The following is an 18,751-nucleotide window of genomic DNA, read 5'->3' as shown; positions in this document are numbered from 1 at the left end:
AGACTTCCTCTCAAAACGTTTTCTTTTTTAATGTAGCGATGAAATAAGCCCTGTGGGTGCTTAGCTGGATACCCCACCGAGTCAGTTATTGCTGTGGTCAACATTATGTGGCTTGCTTTACCCATGGGCTAAATGACCAGTAGAACCTTCCTATGAAGAATGAATTACCGGTGGCCTGGGTCTGGGTCTGGCATTTCAGGTTCTTGGCACTTTACCCAAAGAATTGAAAATTAGGGCTCACTCAGATTTGCATTAGATGCAAGGTGACTTTGTTCTTAGCAAAGCAATAGTCATAAAAGGACACCGCCAAGATTGACAGCAGGCCACATGCGTGAAGAGCCCCAAGGGCACTAATTATTGCCTGGGCCTTCCCTTCCTGAGGCTCAAGAGCAGGAAAAGATGGTTACTAGGAGTGTAGGGAAGGTAGGTCTCTATTTTGATTGGCATATTAGGTTATATAATCATTTCTCTCTGTTGTACACAATCTTTCCCATAATGCATCAGATTTTAATCCTATGCACAGCCTATTATGAATAGTAATAAGATATGATAAATTGAAGATTGTCCCCGAAATGTAACTGGAGGACACAGTTTCGCCTTTCCATCATCCACACCCAAAACTAGTCAGGCAAGATTGGCCATCTATCCTTCATACCCACATACACTTGAATAGACAGGAGAATGTTGACAAAAGCAGACAGCGATCAGAGAAAAGTGAAACTCAGTGGGTATGGCCTCTGCTCCTCATGGTAATGCTCAAGGAAGGTTTAGGGCTAGGCTTAGAGTTAGGACTAGGTTTGGGACTAGACTCAGCTCGGGACTCTGGTGAGTACTAGGGTTCAGGCTAAGGCCAGGGTTAGGCTAGGAATGTGATTAGTGTCTTGGTTATACAGGATTATTGTGAGGGCAGCTGTAAGAGTAAAGCTAGGACTGCAGCTATGGCTGGAGTGAAGGTGAGTTTGTATTGCCCTCCCCTCCTCTGTGTCCCCACTGCTGGGCTCTTGCAGGGAAGGAGTGGGATTCAGTTCTCCTTGTTCATCCTCCATTCACTTTAGGCTGGTGCTGGAGGAATTCTTTTCCTTCATGGTCAGCGCCTGAATCCTTTCCCCTTTTCACTTCTAATATTTCGCCATCTCATTGCTTATTTTCTGACTTCACCTTCAAATATTACTTCACGTCTCGCACCTCCATAGGTGAACCTGGAGGTCAGAGAGAATCCCATCTTCCGTGTCCCTGGAGGACGAATTGATTCAAAGTGTCTTGAGCTGGTCTGAGTCAAAATCTAAGGCATGAGGAAGCTCCTCAGAATAGAACACAACTCATCCATGTCAATTCAGACTTCCTGGGCATTTTCAATATGCTCACTTCTGAGTCTTATTAAAGTATATAAATAAAGTATATGTGTTTCCATCCAGGGAAAGGAGTTTTTCCATCTTTGTGGGTATTGTGGAAGGAAGGGTCTGCAGTGGAGTCCTCTGCAGGAAAGGAGCACACCTCCAGGGACACATTGCCTGCAGATGTGCCAGGCCAGTTACATTTCCTACTGCGGTTAGTATTTTAAGTGCCCACAAATTACATATGAAAAGGCCAGAAACTTCCTTGAAAAATGGAAAAAAATGTAATTATGGTATTTGAAAAATCTTCATTTAAAAGGTAACCGTATCCCAAATAAGTTTTTTCCTTATTCACATATTTTATTTTTAAAAATAACTCTTCTGTATCCTTAAGCACTGCATGCTTCTATATAATGTAAAGTACATCCCAGATTTCCTTCCTCCAACTCATCCATCTTTTCCTCAGTGTGTCACCTCCAGACTTCATGTCTTTTTTGATGACCCACGAAGTCTATTTAGTGCTGTGTATGCTCTTGGTTGTGAAGACCCTATTGCTGATGACCTAATACATTTTGTTTGCAGGACGTAGAAAAACCAGTCTCAAACTGGTCAAGAAACATCCTTCCTGCTGGCTAGCTTTCATGATGTCTAGAGACACTAAGCAGGCTGTTGTGGTAGGAAAATCTTCAGTGGTCTTTCTCAGGGATGGACTTTGCATGATGCAATGCCAGCCCTCCAGACAGGATGTGGCCACTGACACAGTAGTAGTATGGTGGTTATTGGAGTAACCACCTTCTGATTGGACTTAAGACCCATTTCTCAGGAGGGAAAGTCCTGCCTGAGACTGTATTTCTGAGGTCATGGTCTCTAGTAGAACATGCTACTGTTAATTTGTGAAATGGTCATTCAGTGAAGCCGCCTTTTCAATATTTATGGGGATACCCAAACACATGAGCTGCTCTCAGCTTTGGTCAGAGATGCTAGTTTTTGCAGTGGGCAGCAGTCAATGCAAAGAAGTATAGTTGGTCAACATGCTGAGAAAAAAAGATTTTAATGCTCAGTCTTAACGTAGGGTATCTTTATCAACCCTGTCCCCTGTAAATAAGGTTTTACGGTGAGGAAATGGTGTGTCCATTTGCTTTTCCTTTAAAGATGAAGTGTCCCAGATAGTACTAACCTTTGCTTAACATCACCATTTTAAAGTTTGAAGCAAGTGAAACACTCCCAGAGATGCTCTTTGGCAAAATGCATGAATGATACACAGCACCTTGGAAAGGAACTCTCTCTAGTCACTCCATGGCTCCAATCTGTAGGTTTTTGGAGCAAGATTGGAGGAAGTTTTCCAAATCTTGTTCACTGCAGGATATCTGGGAAAGGACCAGGAGAGAGGGTTCACCAGCCATCTCTGGATTCAGGGTTGGGAGGAACGAGGCTGGTTCTGGGGCAGCCCTAAGGTCACTGTACAGATAGATGTGGTAGACAGCCAAGGCTCTAGCAGAAGATGTGATAGAAGAAAAAGTTTGTCATAAAGGGAGGAGGACTACGAAATGGCTTTGATGGACAAGGTAAGTCTTCGTCATGAACTTCTTGGCTTTTTTTCTCACCTTGATGAGAAAAGTCCAGGAGAATCTCTCAAGGAAGGATGATAATTACCTGGGTTTCTCTCATATGCAAGCCGATGAGTCAGGTCATGTCCATCAGGCAAGATAAGACACCGAATGGAAAGTTGAGTGCATTGCCCATTTAAGAAACTGAATTATGACCAAAACCAACCAACCAAACAAACAAACAAAAACAAACAAACAAACAAAAGATGATGGTGTCACTTCATTTCCTGATACAGAGGCAGAGAGTTAATGGCTTGCTCTTTTACTCAGATAGGGTGAGTGTGTACTCTGAGGTTTCGTGACCCGGAGATTGCACTGATGCAGTTTCTCGGCTGGGTGGTTGAAATACTTTTCCCAGCTTCAGCGCTGTCTGGCAGCACTGCCCACAGGCCCACGGGCCGTCGGTGTTGGGTGCTGATCCAGGGGTGTCTGGTGCCTCCTGGGTCTTGTTCAGCACGCTCTACTAGCTGGTTTCTAGACATTTGCTTGTTGTCATACTTCTAATGCTTCTCACCAGTACCTTCTTCTCTCACTGCCCCCCTCACGACCCCCAGGAAAGTGACAATATTGGAGGACCCTGATCAGAACATTCACCTGAAAAACCTGTCTCTTCATCAGGCAACAACTGAGGAGGAAGCTTTGAACCTGCTCTTCTTGGGGGACACCAACAGGATGATCGCCGAGGTAACAGGCATCTCTCTCAAGCAACTTTTCCAAGATCATGAGACAGGATAGAATGTGGAGGCCACAAAGAGCTTCATAATGACATTGTCTGGATTGCACGTTGCAGTGTAGGAAACCTAGATCCAGGGAAATGAGATCTTCCCTGGGTTACCTACTGTGGTTAGCTGTAATTTTCAACTTGATATCACCTAGATGATTTGGGAAGAGAGTCCCAGTGAGGGGTTGCCTGTATTGGAATTGTCTCTGTCCCTGCCAGTAGGGCAAACCCCAGCCTACTGTGGGTGGCATCATTCTCTAGGCTGAGCACATGCAAGCAGGAACACATGTGCATTTGATTTTCCTTGTTCCTTCCTGACTTTGGGTGCAATGTGACCAGCTGTCTCGAGTTCCCACCACTATGACTTCCCTACAGTGACGGACTAGAAACTGTTTTGCGAGCTACATTCTTGTTACCAGTCACTCTTTGTGAGGATCCAGCCCCCCACACTTGGTGTCAATTCTTGATTTTGGTATAAAGATAGGAAGCTGAAAATATATTACATTTGAAGATTTCTCGTTTCCCTTTCACAGTATAGAGCTATCATCCTCCACACAAAAGCAATCTATTCAAGGTCAGGTTCCTTGAGCAAGGACGCCTAGACCTTGTTGTTCTCAGCCCACTGCTCTCTATTTTGCCACACTGTCTGACTTTTCACTTTTCTGCTTTTTAATTTAACACAGATTGTTTTGCATCTAATCAGTGGCAGCCTGTAAAACATCTTAATTATAAGATGCTTCCTTTTTCAAATCGAAAAGTATAAGGCACAGTTCATTCTTCCTACCCTCAGATTGCTGGTCTGGTGGCATGTGTTTATGTCACTGTGTATTTTCTTTTAGTTGGTGAGTTAATATTTGTAAAACACTCAGAAAATACCATGGAACACAGGAAGTTATGTGTTGTATGTTCCAGGGCAACATTTAGGACACGTTTATACTGAAAAAGAAAAAGAAAGCATCCTTTGCTTATGTGTCATTCAGATTTAACTGGGTTCCCTCCTTGTGTCTTGAGAGCCCTTGGGTAGCAGTCGGGAGTGACTCATACCTGAATCAGCTACTGAGCAGGGCTGGGGGTCGTGAGGCTCCGTTCAGTCACTGGACTGAAGGAAATACACGTAGTGTCAGTAGTGACCACGGTGGTGGAGGTGATGGTGAGCGTGGAGCTGGCAGTGTGAGAACAGGTGCACTTTCAATTGTTGTTGTGACTTTCTTTTTAACTTTTATAAAATATTATTTTGTGTATATGACTCTTTTGCCTGCACACATGTCTGTGCACCTTGTGCATAACTGATACCCAGGAAAGTCAAATTTCCTGGAACTGGAGTTGCAGGTGGTCGTGAACTGCCCTGCGGGTTCTAGAAACCAAAACTGCTCTTAACCACAGAGCCAGCTCTCCAGCCCTGAGACTTTAAGTCCTGCTCTCAGACTGCCGTATTTCATGATGCTGATAACTGGTGGGAGGTAAAGAGGAGTCTCCATTGAGTGACCTGTTTTCTGCTACGTGTCCTTAGACACGAAAGTGATAGACCTAGGTCCAGAAGGCCCTAGAAGATATGCTGTCCACATCTTACTATGTGGGCCCATAGTTTTGTTGATTTTTTTCTTACTGATTTTCATATGCATGTGTGTTTACATGTGTGTTGACCTGAATGTCTGCATATGCATTTGGAGGCCAGAGGCTGATAGTCAGTGTCTTCTTCATTCTTTCCCCACCTCATATATTGAGGCAGAATCTCTCACCCAAGCCCAGAACTTGCCGATCTAGCCAGTTCAGATAGCTGTTTTAGTCCAGTAATCCCCCACTCCACCTTCTGAGTGGAGGGGAGCATGGCAGCAGGCAGGCAGCAGGCAGGCAGCAGGCAGCAGGCAGCAGGCAGGCAGGCAGGCAGCAGGCAGGCAGGCAGGCAGCAGGCAGGCAGGCAGGCAGGCAGCAGGCAGCAGGCAGGCAGCAGGCAGCAGGCAGCAGGCAGGCAGGCAGGCAGCAGGCAGGCAGGCAGCAGGCAGCAGGCAGGCAGGGAGGCAGGCAGCAGGCGGGCGGGCAGGCAGGCAGGCAGGCAGCAGGCAGGCAGCAGGCAGCAGGCAGCAGGCAGCAGGCAGGCAGCAGGCAGCAGGCAGCAGGCGGGCAGGCAGCAGGCAGGCAGGCAGGCAGCAGGCAGGCAGGCAGCAGGCAGGCAGCAGGCAGGCAGGCAGCAGGCAGGCAGGCAGGCGGGCGGGCGGGCAGCAGGCAGGCAGGCAGCAGGCAGGCAGGCAGCAGGCAGGCAGGCAGCAGGCAGGCAGCAGGCAGGCAGCAGGCAGCAGGCAGCAGGCAGGCAGCAGGCAGGCAGGCAGGCAGGCAGGCGGGCAGGCGGGCAGGCAGCAGGCAGGCAGGCAGGCAGGCAGGCAGGCGGGCAGGCGGGCAGGCAGGCAGGCAGGCAGGCAGGCGGGCAGGCGGGCGGGCAGGCAGGCAGGCGGGCGGGCGGGCAGGCAGCAGGCAGGCAGCAGGCAGGCAGGCAGGCAGGCAGCAGGCAGGCAGGCAGCAGGCAGGCAGCAGGCAGGCAGGCAGCAGGCAGGCAGGCAGGCGGGCGGGCGGGCAGCAGGCAGGCAGGCAGCAGGCAGGCAGGCAGCAGGCAGGCAGGCAGCAGGCAGGCAGCAGGCAGGCAGCAGGCAGCAGGCAGCAGGCAGGCAGCAGGCAGGCAGGCAGGCAGGCAGGCGGGCAGGCGGGCAGGCAGCAGGCAGGCAGGCAGGCAGGCAGGCAGGCGGGCAGGCGGGCAGGCAGGCAGGCAGGCAGGCAGGCGGGCAGGCGGGTGGGCAGGCAGGCAGGCGGGCGGGCGGGCAGGCAGCAGGCAGGCAGCAGGCAGGCAGGCAGCAGGCAGGCAGGCAGCAGGCAGCAGGCAGGCAGCAGGCAGGCAGCAGGCAGGCAGCAGGCAGGCAGGCAGGCAGCAGGCAGGCAGGCAGGCAGCAGGCAGGCAGGCGGGCAGGCGGGCAGGCAGGCAGCAGGCAGGCAGGGAGGCAGGCAGCAGGCAGGCAGGCAGGCGTGGTGCTAGAGCAGTCAGCTGAGTGCTCACATCTTGAGATAACAGTCATGAGGCAGAGACAACAGGATTCAAACGGGGAATGGTGTTGGCTTTTAGAAGAGCCTGCCTGCTGTGATAACACCTCCAAGGCTACCCCTTCAAACCCCCTGGTGACTAAGCATTCAAATATAAGGGCCCTTTTCATTCAGAGCACCACACCTGCTGAGCCATTGCCACTGCTATTTATTTACTGACTGAATAGTTTAGGTACACTGACCACCTTAGCTGGTGCTTATGGGACATAGGTATTTAAGGACTTTTGACTTGATTCCCTCACTGGATGAAAGTCTGCACAAGCTTTCTGTTTCCTGTTTGTATTTAGAGCTTCAATGTTTTGCCCATGACGTCATCTGGGACACTCTTACTGTTTTCAAGAATTGGATTAAAGACTAAAGGCGGATTAAGGACGAGTGCAGGTAAACGAGGAAAGACTAGGGAGAATCTGACTATCTCTGTACACAGGTTTAACAACAGCCAACCAGAAGATGCAGCATGCAAATGGGCCCATGAGAAAGCAGAGGAGGCTGGCACTGCCTCAGTGCTGACCTCCCTCACGGGTGACTCGTGCCTGCGGAAGGCTCTTGCTATTGTTCTGTCTGCAGTGAGTTTTGGAAAGGTCCTCACCCTTTGATGAAATCAGTGGTCATAGCCTTGCCTGATCAATAGACTGGATGTCGTAGTAGACACTTTACATGCATCTTTAAAAATAACATTTATTATTCATTTTCATTTATGCATGTGTTTGTACATATGTGTGCACATGCCAGAACACACATGTGAAGGGCAGAAGAATCATGTGGGTACTGGGAATCAAACTCATGCTATCAGTGTTAGCAGCAAGCTCCCTTAACCACCCAACCATTGCCATCACCTACCTGTGTAGTATTTCTAGCTCTTACTTTATTGGGGGAAACTGAGGTCGAATGGGTTCCATGCCCTGCTGAAGCTCACCCAGCTTGCTGAGCGGATGCCAGGCTCCGCCCCTGTCCCTCTGACTCAGAAGCTCGTGTCCCTTCATACCACAGTCATCACATCGACATCTGTCAGCTATTTCAAGCATGGATGTACTTATGAATTATCTCAGAAGTATTTCAAGTATTTAGCACTTCCGTTTATCTCTCAAATTCAATGAAAGCGACCACTCATACATAAAACTATAAATGCAGACTGCCAGCTCCTGAAAATTCCTTATTATTCTGCTCCTGACACGCCTGTCTTGGATCACGAGCTAGCTGTCAAAATGCAATTTGTCAGCATAGAACGAGCTTCCCCTGATAAAAAGAACACACTAATCATTTCTTTGAGACAGAGAAAAAGAGGGAGGGACAGAGGGAAGAAAGGAGGGAGGGAGGGAGGGAGGGAGGAAGGGAGAGAGAGAGAGAGATCCCAGTTTCCTTTTGAACAGACATCTCTTGAGGTTGTCATGGAAACCAGAAAACTTTTGCAAAACAAAGTCCAGATATGTAGGACACAAGGTGGAGTTTGCTTTTCTTTGGTATCCAGCCTCTTACAGAAATGTTGTTAAAACCAGTTCTTTATTTGGAAGTCTTAAGTTCTGCAATCCTACCACTACTTTGAATAATACTTGATTATGACCTGCAGTTAATTTTTCCCCAAGTGAGTGTGAATGTTTTATGCGCTGAACCATGAGTGATCACACCCCCAGCCCTACCCCAGCAAAAGCTGGGGTGACTTGATGTATCTCGAGTATCGTAGTTGAGCTTTTCCCATCAACTAGTCCAGCATATTTGGAGAAGGCATGCTGTATGTTCTTGTCAGACACCTCGGTCCCTGCTAAGTCTATTGGCATTTTTTCTGGACCGGCCCCACCCCTGTTCTGCACCCATACATGGTAGAGGGTCAACCTGGACCAAAGCATCCCACAGCACTTAAGCTGCAGTCCTGGGCTTCAGGAGTTGAGAGGAACTTCACTGAGGTGGGTAGCGCTTGCACCTGGCTGTTAGCAAAGGTCGGAAGAGTGAGCTGGCCCATGCTGCCTCTGCTCCTCATCCCCCAGCATCCCCAAGGTCTCCAGTTGGCAGGAAAACAAGAAAAGCCTGTTGCAATTTACACTTTCAGTGTTTGATAATTTTTTAAATTCTTTTTTATTTTCACAGAACATTTTTATTTATTTTGTGTGTATATATGTGGGTGTAGTATGTTGCCTGTGGAAATCAGAGGACAGCTAGCAAAGTTATTTCTCTCCTTTCATTGAGTGAATCCTGGGGACTCAACTCTTCTCCTTGGACTTGGTGGCAAGGCCCTTCTCCCATCGGGCCCTCTCATCCCCTACCAATCCTTGCTGTTAGTAAGCTCTGAACATCCTTCGCCCTTGTGCTTTCCCCCTGCTTCTCTCATGGAGTGTTCTGGTATGTCTGGCTGACATGCTCACCCATGTCTTGTTTACAGAGCCCATGTCCATGAAAATTAGAAATATGGCCTGCTCTATAGTAGTCACTCAGTTAAAAAGTAATGGGGCTGGGTTGGGGATTTAGCTCAGTGGTAGAGCGCTTGCCTAGGAAGCGCAAGGCCCTGGGTTCGGTCCCCAGCTCCGAAAAAAAGAACCAAAAAACAAACAAACAAACAAAAAGTAATGGGGCTGGAGAGATGGCTCAGTGGTTAAGAGCACTGGATGCTCTTCCAGAGGTCCTGAGTTCAGTTCCTAGCACCCAGATGATAGCTCATGGCCATCTATGAAGGTTTCTTCTGGCATGCAGGTGTACATGCAGAGAGAGCATATATATATATATATATATATATATATATATATATATATATATATATATATATATATATATATATATATATATATATATATATATATATATATATGGCATGGTTCTTTGCTGAGCATGCAAGCACATGCCTTTAATCCTAACACTTAGAAGGCAGAGGCAGGTGGGTCTCTGTGAGTTTGAGGCCAGCCTAGTCTACAATGCAGGTTCCAGGACAGCCAGGGTGGTTATACAGAGAGACTTTGTCTCTGGAAAACAAACACAAAAACAAAAACAAAACTCAAAAAATTATCAAGGAATCGGTAGTGATGAAATAACTTTTTATCGCATATTGCGCAAACACTTTCTCCTTTTATCTATTTCTTTTAGTTCATTTTGTTCTTGTAATGTCTGATCAATCTTTTCATGTCATGAGCTTTTTATGTGTGCCATATTCTCAGATGAATCTTGCTATGACTAGACGGTGTTTTATTGTTTTGTACTGTAATTTGTTCTTTGGGACTGGAGAGACAGCTCAGTAACTAAGAGCACTTGCTGAACTTTAAGAGGACCCAAGTTCAGGTTTCAGTATTCATGTCAGGTACCTCACAACTGCCTCTAACTCCAACTGCAGGAGACCAAAGTTATCTGCATTCATATGTATAGGCATGCCTACACACACACACACACACACACACACACACACACACACACACACACTCTCACATACCTTCACACACACAGACACACACACTCACACACACACTCACACACACAGACACACACACATGCCTACACACACACTCTCACATACCTTCACACACACAGACACACACACTCACACACACACTCTCACACACACAGACACACACACATGCCTACACACACACATTCTCACACACACACTCTCACACACCTTCACACACACACAGACACACACACATGCCTACATACACACACAGACACACACACACTCACACACTCACACACACACACTCACACACTCTCTCACATACACACACACTCTCATATACACTCACACACACACTCACACACACACAGACATACACACATGCCTATACACACATAAATACTCACACACACACACTCACACACTCATATACACACACTCACATACACTCACACACACTCACATACTTACACACGCACTTACACACTCACACACACTTACACACACTCACACACACTTACACACACTCACACACTTACACACGCACTTACACACTCACACACATAGAGACACATACACTCACACACATGCCTACATACACTCACATACATACACACCACACACACACACACACACACACACAGAAGTTTTAAAAATAAATGCTTTAAAATAAATAAATAAGTTTGATCCCCAGTCAACAGGTTGTCTCCATGTAGGCCCAGGACGTGAGCAGAGTCGGCCATCAGGAACTTAGAAGAGTTCTTTTCTTTATTATAAATTTATAGGTTAAAATTGCACTCACTTGTACAGTGCCTCATGAGTACAGTGTAGAATAGTTAGAGTGATGAACTCAACCTAAGTAATCTGTCGCTTTTAGCTCTTTGTGTGGGATGTGTGCCCAGCTTGCTGCAGGCACAGCAGCTGATGCTCTGACATCAGGGAGGTGGAAAGTGCCACCCTCAGGTGACAATGCCACCCTCAGGTGATGTCACCACTGATTTCTGAATGTGGGTCTCTGATGAGCTATGAGAGGTGTCAACCTCCATAGCAACCACCTCCCTGTGCCTTATGCCCTCCTTCACAGCATTCTGGTCCCCACAGTTGGTCCTCAGAGAGGAGCTTTTGGGCCTTGAGCCCATCCGCATGTTTCTTGACCTCCTAAGTAAGCACTGTCTCTTGCAGAAGCTTTAATGCTTTAGGGGTTGGCATTGTTGTGTTGAGTGCAAATGAGCTGTACTCAGAAACAGCCATGCCTGTTGGTGAACACACATCACACAGAGTCCAACACTGTGTGAGCTCCCCACGTGTTAGAAGAGGGGGCTACTTTCCAAATATCCAGCCTACCAGTGAGGTTTATGGGGTTGTATAAATTATTTTCCCAAGGGCTACTCAAAGTCCTTATACCTAACTCTTTACTTGAAATAAACTCCCAGATTCATGTGAGTGTGTTTGTGTGTGCCTCTGTGCTTTGAGACTTCTGGACCTCCAGAGTGAGCTGTGTGACCCAGGGAAGTGCAGAGACAGTTGGGAGAGTGTATTGGAGTTGGTTGAGGGTGTTTATGCCAAATTTATAGATGAGGTTGCCCCAGTAGTACCAGGGTAGTGCAGGAAGAACAGTTTGGATTTACTGTGTGGCAGGGCTCATTAATGCCTTGCTGAAGCCCAGATCTTGTGTGTGGCAGGGCTCATTAATGCCTTGCTGAAGCCCAGATCTTGTGTGTGGCGTGAGTCAAACAGGAGTATTTTAATTACAACTGGGGTGTTAGTGGGTCAGTAGCACAGTCTCAAGGACTCCATGTGAAAGGTACCCTAGCTGTATGGAACTAGTAAACTTCCTGCAAGATTTGAGAGCCCAGTCAGAGCAAAAATACACAGCAGGAAAGATGTATTCCAACCCTGATCAGGTTATAGCCAGGTACAGCCAGAATAGCATCCTCTGATTCTTGATTCCCAATCAGCAGCTGGAAGTCTTAGCAAATCTGATAGCAATCCTACTCTTATCCAATACACACACTAGCTAGAAGCTAAAGACAGCTTTGAGTGCTTACTGCATGCCAGACACTTCCTTGTAGATCCTATATATGACCAGTATTAGAAATAGACAGTGAGATCGGCTAGTGTTTTAAAAATACTTATCCTACTTGTTAAAATTGTGTGTGTGTGTGTGTGTGTGTGTGAGAGAGAGAGAGAGAGAGAGTCTGTGTGTAGTTACCTGTGAGTCCAGTGTATGTGTGAGTCTGTGTATAGTTAGCTGTGAGTCCAGTGTATGTGTGAGTCTGTGTGTAGTTACCTGTGAGTCCAGGTACCCAAGGACACCAGCAGGGGGTGTTAGATCCCCCGAAGTGGGAGTTACAGGTAGTTGTGACACTGGGGGACAAACACTGATTCTCTGCACGAACTGCAAATGCTTCTAATTGCTGGGCCATCTCTCCAGCCCCTGATAGTGATAGCATGATTTGACTGATCAGGTAATTTGAGTTCTGTTCTCATCCAGCCTAGCCTAGTGGTATCACATGAACTGAGATCTACAGTGTCCATTAACTAAGCCAAGTGGTACGGTGGAGGCATTCTCAGAATGCTAACACTGACACACTCATCGTGACTCTTCTAGATATAAGAACTGAGTCCCAGAGGTTGCTCCGATCTTTAAAATTCTCATCTCTAATTAAAGCTAGAAGAAGGCAGTCATTTTTACCCTCTTCCCTGTTATTGAAATTTGTTCACAACAGTAACAGAAAAGGGAAAAGAGAAAGGGGAAAAGCCATTTTCAGCAAACCAAGGAAACAGCTATAACCTCAAGCTATGAGAGACTCTGCCAAATCCCATGAAGCTTGAATTATGGTAAGCGAGGGTGCTAAGCGCCAACACATGTAACATTTGACCTCAGGCAGGATAGAGTTTCTCCTAAAGAAAGGGTCACAATTCTCAAACACAGATCCGATGATCCTCTGGTTAGGGTGATGAGGTCTGAGCAGAGGAGAGTCTCGGCATGTAATATAGATATTCACACTGAGTCATGGAAGGTGGGGCCAACGAGTAGCCTTAAATGCAGGCCATCTGAAGGCCAGTGGTCTAAGCCATGCCAAATGCTGGCCTTTGGTGAGCAGGGTTCAGAGAGACAATGATTTAAGGGGCTACATATGAGCCTTTCCAGACCCATTACTGCAGACCACTGGCAAAGTTTATGCTAGAAATGTCAAGGATGTAACAGTCCAGTGCGGATTAATGTATTCAACACACAATCCTAGTGTGAATATTTCCTTATTAACCCATAAATAATCAGAACGGAAACAGCCTGAGACCTAAGCACGTGTTATGGAGCAGACCCACATATGTGCTGTAGACCAGGGATTGGTGCCTTTGTTGAAAAGCTAAATCCATGAAGGAGGTCAGGGTGTTTTATCATCTCAAACACATCCTCCACATTCAATATTTATTTTTCTTTTAAAAAATAGCATAAATTTATCAAGGAATTGAAAGAAAATAATTGCAAAACCTAGCCAGGAAAACTTGAACTCAGGGAAAACGTGAGAGAGTAATATTAAACAAGTAAATGCATCATTAAGAAGAAGAAAAAGCAAAGGGGGCGAAGGAGAGGGGCCGAACACTGCAAGTAGGAGGAAGAAGGGAGCCTGAACACCGCCAAGCTTTGTACCTGAGCCGGGGATGCGCTCACTGAGCCAGCGAGCCTGGTCTGTCAGAGAGAGGGGAAGCCTTTCCAACTCTACGGTCTGAACTCATGGTGCTATCCATTAACTCCCTGTGACAGCCCAACCTGGTGAATGTTTTGTGGTTATAAAGAGCGTGCTTCCTCCTCACAAAATAATAACTCATTATCTCCTCGAAGATTCAAATGAAGCGTGGCCTTTTAGTAAGACAACAGTGCTTATAGTGTGGTAAATGTCTTCAGCGCTCCTGTGAGCATTCAAAACGACTTACAGTTTTAAAAGACGAAGTCATCTGGACAAGGTTCACAGAGGAAGAATGCTTTCAGAAAAAGAACTGAACTGAAAAGAAGAAAGATGATGTGTCAGGTAATTGAGGTGGGTTAATTATTGCCATTGAGGAGAAATGCTGCTCTGCGTCTCCAGGCAGACAGTTGAAAACAAGGGGCATGTTTGAACATCTGGGTTATATACATTCTTCTTCAGAGAGCATGCTTACCAGGGAACGGTGAATTGTAGGTAGACTATGGATAATGGTTTGAAGTATGTTGTGTGTAAAGGGTCATGTCTTGTCTGTAACTTTGAAGACATAACACAAAGCCTTGTTTCCAACTGGCTGTCTCATTATGCCATCTGAGAGCTTATTAAACTTAGCTGAATATGACAGTCAGGACCCAACCATGGCACGGATCAAAACGGGCTCTTCAAGGAAGGTCTTCAGTTTGCAAAGAGGGTGGGAACTCTGGGAAGTCGGACAGCTAGTGGTGCTACCCAGCAATGGCTGGCTACAGAAATGATTGTACCAGGTGGACAGCACTGAATGGAGACACGAAGATTCCTGGTCATGGAAAGGGGGGGACACCAGGACATTTCTTGATCTGTCTTCAGTGCTGGGCACCAGCTCAGAGGGCACTTCTAAAACGCCGCCATTAGAGCTCACCCTTAGTGAGGCAGGAGAAGGACAAGGACCTCTAGCACGTGCCTCCTTGTATCTGTTCTTCAAGGAACTGACATATCGCCCCGATGCCTTGTTTATTTATGGCTCATCAAGAATTCAGAAAACCTGGTCAGAGGTCAGGGTCGGCTCTGACCACACAGGAGCTACTCATTGTCAGTGGTTATTAGGTTACTAGGGTCAGGTCCTTGCACTGGATCTGAGCTGAAAGTCCTTTTAAGGGTTTTGTGTGATACCAAAACTAAACTTCAGGGACTGATTTGACTTTGTTTCTGATTGTGCATTTGGAGCTTTGCCAAATTCTAACAGGAAGAGATCTCCATGGCCAGAAAGACATGTAGAATATTTGCAATGGGAAGCCTATTACTAGGTGACAAAAATGGAGAGATGGGACTCAGCACCTTCACTTCTGGATTGTGCCCTTTGGCTTCCCCACCGAGTCACAATGTCCTCCAACTCGTCTTTTTCTGATCTCAGTGTCCTGACTCAAAGACTGCAGAGAGCTGGCTGTCACATTTAAGTTTTGTAAGAATAAAATTGTGTGAGCATACACCAGAATTCTGCTTGGTGCGTTAGTTCCACTTGTGTCCTAGATGTCTGCACAGTGGAACATAATGAATGTTTTCATCTTACCTGTCACTATTAGGCGGATAGACTGCATGAAACTGTTTACGATAAAGGTTCGAACCAAGTGTCCCAAATTCTTGAGAAATGTGTTAACACTTAGCTTGCTATTGTTATTATTATTTTACAAATATCTATATATGAAATTCATCTATATCTATCTATCTCTAGAAAGATAGATAGAGATAGATAGATAGATAGATAGATAGATAGATAGATAGATAGATAAATGTTAGCTAATAGAGAGAGAGTCAGATTTGGAAACTTTAAAGGGAAAAAAGGGATTTTAAAGGGAAGAAAATATAAATAATTGAATTTAAACAATGAAAAACAGCAGTAGCAAAAAACCAATAAGAGGTACTTATTGTCTTTGCAAGCTACATCCAGCTGTGATTCTTCTGTAATCACCATTTTAAAAAGAAAAAGAGGAGGGGCCGTTCGAGGTTATGTGTCTGCCATCATACTGAGAGCCGAGCTGTCTTCTAGCGGAGTATGGTGATTGCTCAGGTTGATAACAGCAGGGCTGACGACTGACCAGGACTCCTCATAAAACCACTCTGTCGGAGCCGGGGAGACAGCTCAGTTGCTAAAGTGCTTGTATGGAAGCATGAGGATCCGAGTTCAAATCCTCAAAATTCACATAAACTCTGACCTCACTGATCTCAGCCCTGGTGATGCAGAAGCAGAAGCAACCATGGGCCTTGCTGGCCAGCAGGGCTGACCATTTTATTGAGATCGATTCAGTGAGAGACGCTGTCTCAAACACTCCTGCGGAGTGTAACCAAGAGAGGCATCGAGATTGACTTCTTCTCCACAGGCAGAGGCACATCTGTGCATGCAAACGAGTACACCTGTGTATAACACACACACACACACACTCACACACACACTCACACTCAAGCACCCGCACACTCACATGCACACACATGTATGATTTGTTTCTTATCAAAGGTACTGGGTTGATTCCCCCCTCCCTGTTTGTCATCACTACCTCTTTTTCCCCAACTTTGATTTTGGCATAACTGCCTCTCAGTTTGGCTTCTCAGAGAAACAACCCAGAAGGATGCAGTCTTCTGACCTCTGACCTCCCACAGGGGAAATTTCCACAGAACCATCACCAATTCTGACATTAAGTTTTCTTTAAATTGTTAAACCACCCAATAGATTGCTGAGGGTGTGGAAATCGCATATCTGCCGACCGATTCCAGACTTGCTGCGTGTCTACAGTGGAGGCACCAGGCTGTTCTTATCAGGGGTGAATCGTCGTTGCTAAATCCTTCTCTCGTGCTGGAGATCGCCCCGAAGCTTTTTATATTCCTTTTAAATAAAATTGCTGTACCTGGTCTATTTTTCTCTCTCACAAAGCTGCTTGGAGAATATGCTAGATAAGGAAAAGACCCAGGACCCTACAACTGGAGAAATAATTCTCCTTACTTCTTACAAAGTGAGATATATTATAAAGAGTAAAGTCAGAACAGAAAATAAAACGTTTACGCTATTTAATTCCAGTCGAGAGATTTCCAGTTGGAAATATTTTTCTTCAAGGTGGTGACAATTTAAATGATATTTCTCCCCACCCCTGCCAGCACCACCCATAGACTCAGGTATCTGAACACTTGGTGGTGGCATTTTGGGAAGTTAGGAGGCAGAGCCTTGCTGGAGGAAGTCAGTCATTAGGGACAGGGTTTGAGAGTACGCAGACTTGACCCACTTCCAGTTAATCTCCATCTTCTCTCCCCACTCCCCCTCTCTCTTTCTGTGTTTTGTGCTTGAGGGTCAAAATATGAACCCTCAGCTTCCTGCTTCTGCCACTTCTGCTGCCACACCCTCGCCACCATGATGGACTCTTACTCCTCTGTATGACAAGCCAAAATAAAGTGCTTCTTCCAGTCCCTGATATTGGCCATGACATTGGCCATGTTATTTTACCACAGCAACAGAAACTGACAGTAACTGACAGAGACGTGATCTCCAACACCACCACCAAACAGCCCAAGTATTTACAGCGTCAAGGGCTAAGCCACCCGGCCTGGTGTCCCAGGCACTTATGCTAGTACTTCTATCGTGAGCCTCCTAATCCAGTCCTTTTTGTATGGAAGAACTGGATATGAAACTTTTTAACCAGTGGAGTCAAGATTAGACAAAGACTTAGTTAATGGTGGGGTTTAACCTGTAGGATGTGGAGAGCAGACAAGTCGAGAGCCCTCATAGGGGTGGTAGTGTTTCCAGGCTTCATTGGAGAGCTAATGAACACAGGAATGAGTGGGTGAAGACCCCCATTCTGGAGAGCACTGCCAATCAACACTTGGAGAAGCTGGACTCTCTCTTATGTGGGGCTTCTTAGCTAACTTTGCCGTGGGCAGCCAGGAGCAAACACACTAGAACAGCACATTCAGTCTAAAAGAAACATTTAGTATTATGTTAATGGAAATTCTTGCAATTTTGCTGCATAATTGAGTGGCGATTTAGGATTAAAACAAACAATGAAAGGTTGAGGTGGACAGCAATAGTATACACACACATGATTTGTGGCATTGACGGCTGTGTTAACTATGCGTGATTATTTTTGAAGTGACTGAAAATAGATCAATATTACAAAAGTTGTAACAGTGCCATGTGTGAACACAACGCATCGCATTCAGCTGGTTGCTGCTCCTGCTGGCAGCAGGTCCTGGGTTGGGAGCTTATGGAATGCAAGACTGCAGAACACAGGATGCTCGAGGCTTTCACCGAGGCTGCAGAGGGAAGTTAAGGATGCCAGGCAAGGACCATGCCGGCGACAAACAGAGAGAGCATAGGGCTGCTCATAGTCTGCCACCGGGTATCCCAGGCAAGCCCAGATCGCAAGTGCAGGATTTAACATGTCCTGCCTGAATATTGGTCTTGCTCTGCTCTGATGTCTTCCTGAATCGTCTTGGATTCCTCTCACTCAGGAGTGTTTACTTTGCCGTGCTGTAAATCTCTATGGCGTTTAAAGCTATTGGGTATGAGTTTGTATATAAGGATTATCTTGCATCACAGGGAAGGCTTTAGACTTCAAGACTGTGTGGGCAGCCTTGAGCATGTAGAGCAGTGGTTCTCAACCTGTGGGTCGTGACCCCTACATGGGTCATGAATCAGACAGCCTGCATATCAGCTATTTGCATTACAATTCATAAGCGTAGCAAAATCATAGCTCTGAGGTAGCAATTAAAGTAACTGTATGGTTGGGGGTCACCACAACATGAGAAACTGTATTAAAGGATCGCAGCATCTGGAAGGCTGAGAACCAAGAGCTCCAAGAATACGCAACGAAGCACTGCTGAAGAGACTTTGGGCAGGATATTTCTGTCTGTGCTCAGGACAATCATTTCTCTGTGGTCATCAGTCTTGATTGACAACCCAGTCA

At 46.3% G+C, this 18,751-nt stretch overlaps 1 protein-coding gene across 2 annotated transcripts in view; it reads left to right on the top strand.

The window, feature by feature from the left end:
- Positions 1–18,751, top strand: part of Kif6 (kinesin family member 6) — a 295,931-nt gene that overhangs the window by 74,944 nt on the left and 202,236 nt on the right. For both annotated transcript variants that reach the window (NM_001431181.1, XM_087564678.1), the window contains 1 exon segment: positions 3,496–3,625. In NM_001431181.1, the coding sequence (NP_001418110.1) occupies positions 3,496–3,625 (130 nt within the window).

The sequence above is a fragment of the Rattus norvegicus genome, chromosome 9, assembly GCF_021556685.1.
Source record: "Rattus norvegicus strain SHRSP/BbbUtx chromosome 9, alternate assembly SHRSP_T2T, whole genome shotgun sequence".
Taxonomy (NCBI): Eukaryota; Metazoa; Chordata; class Mammalia; order Rodentia; family Muridae; genus Rattus; species Rattus norvegicus.
Note: the sequence above shows the minus strand (reverse complement) of the source record. Positions and strands in the feature narration are given on the sequence as shown.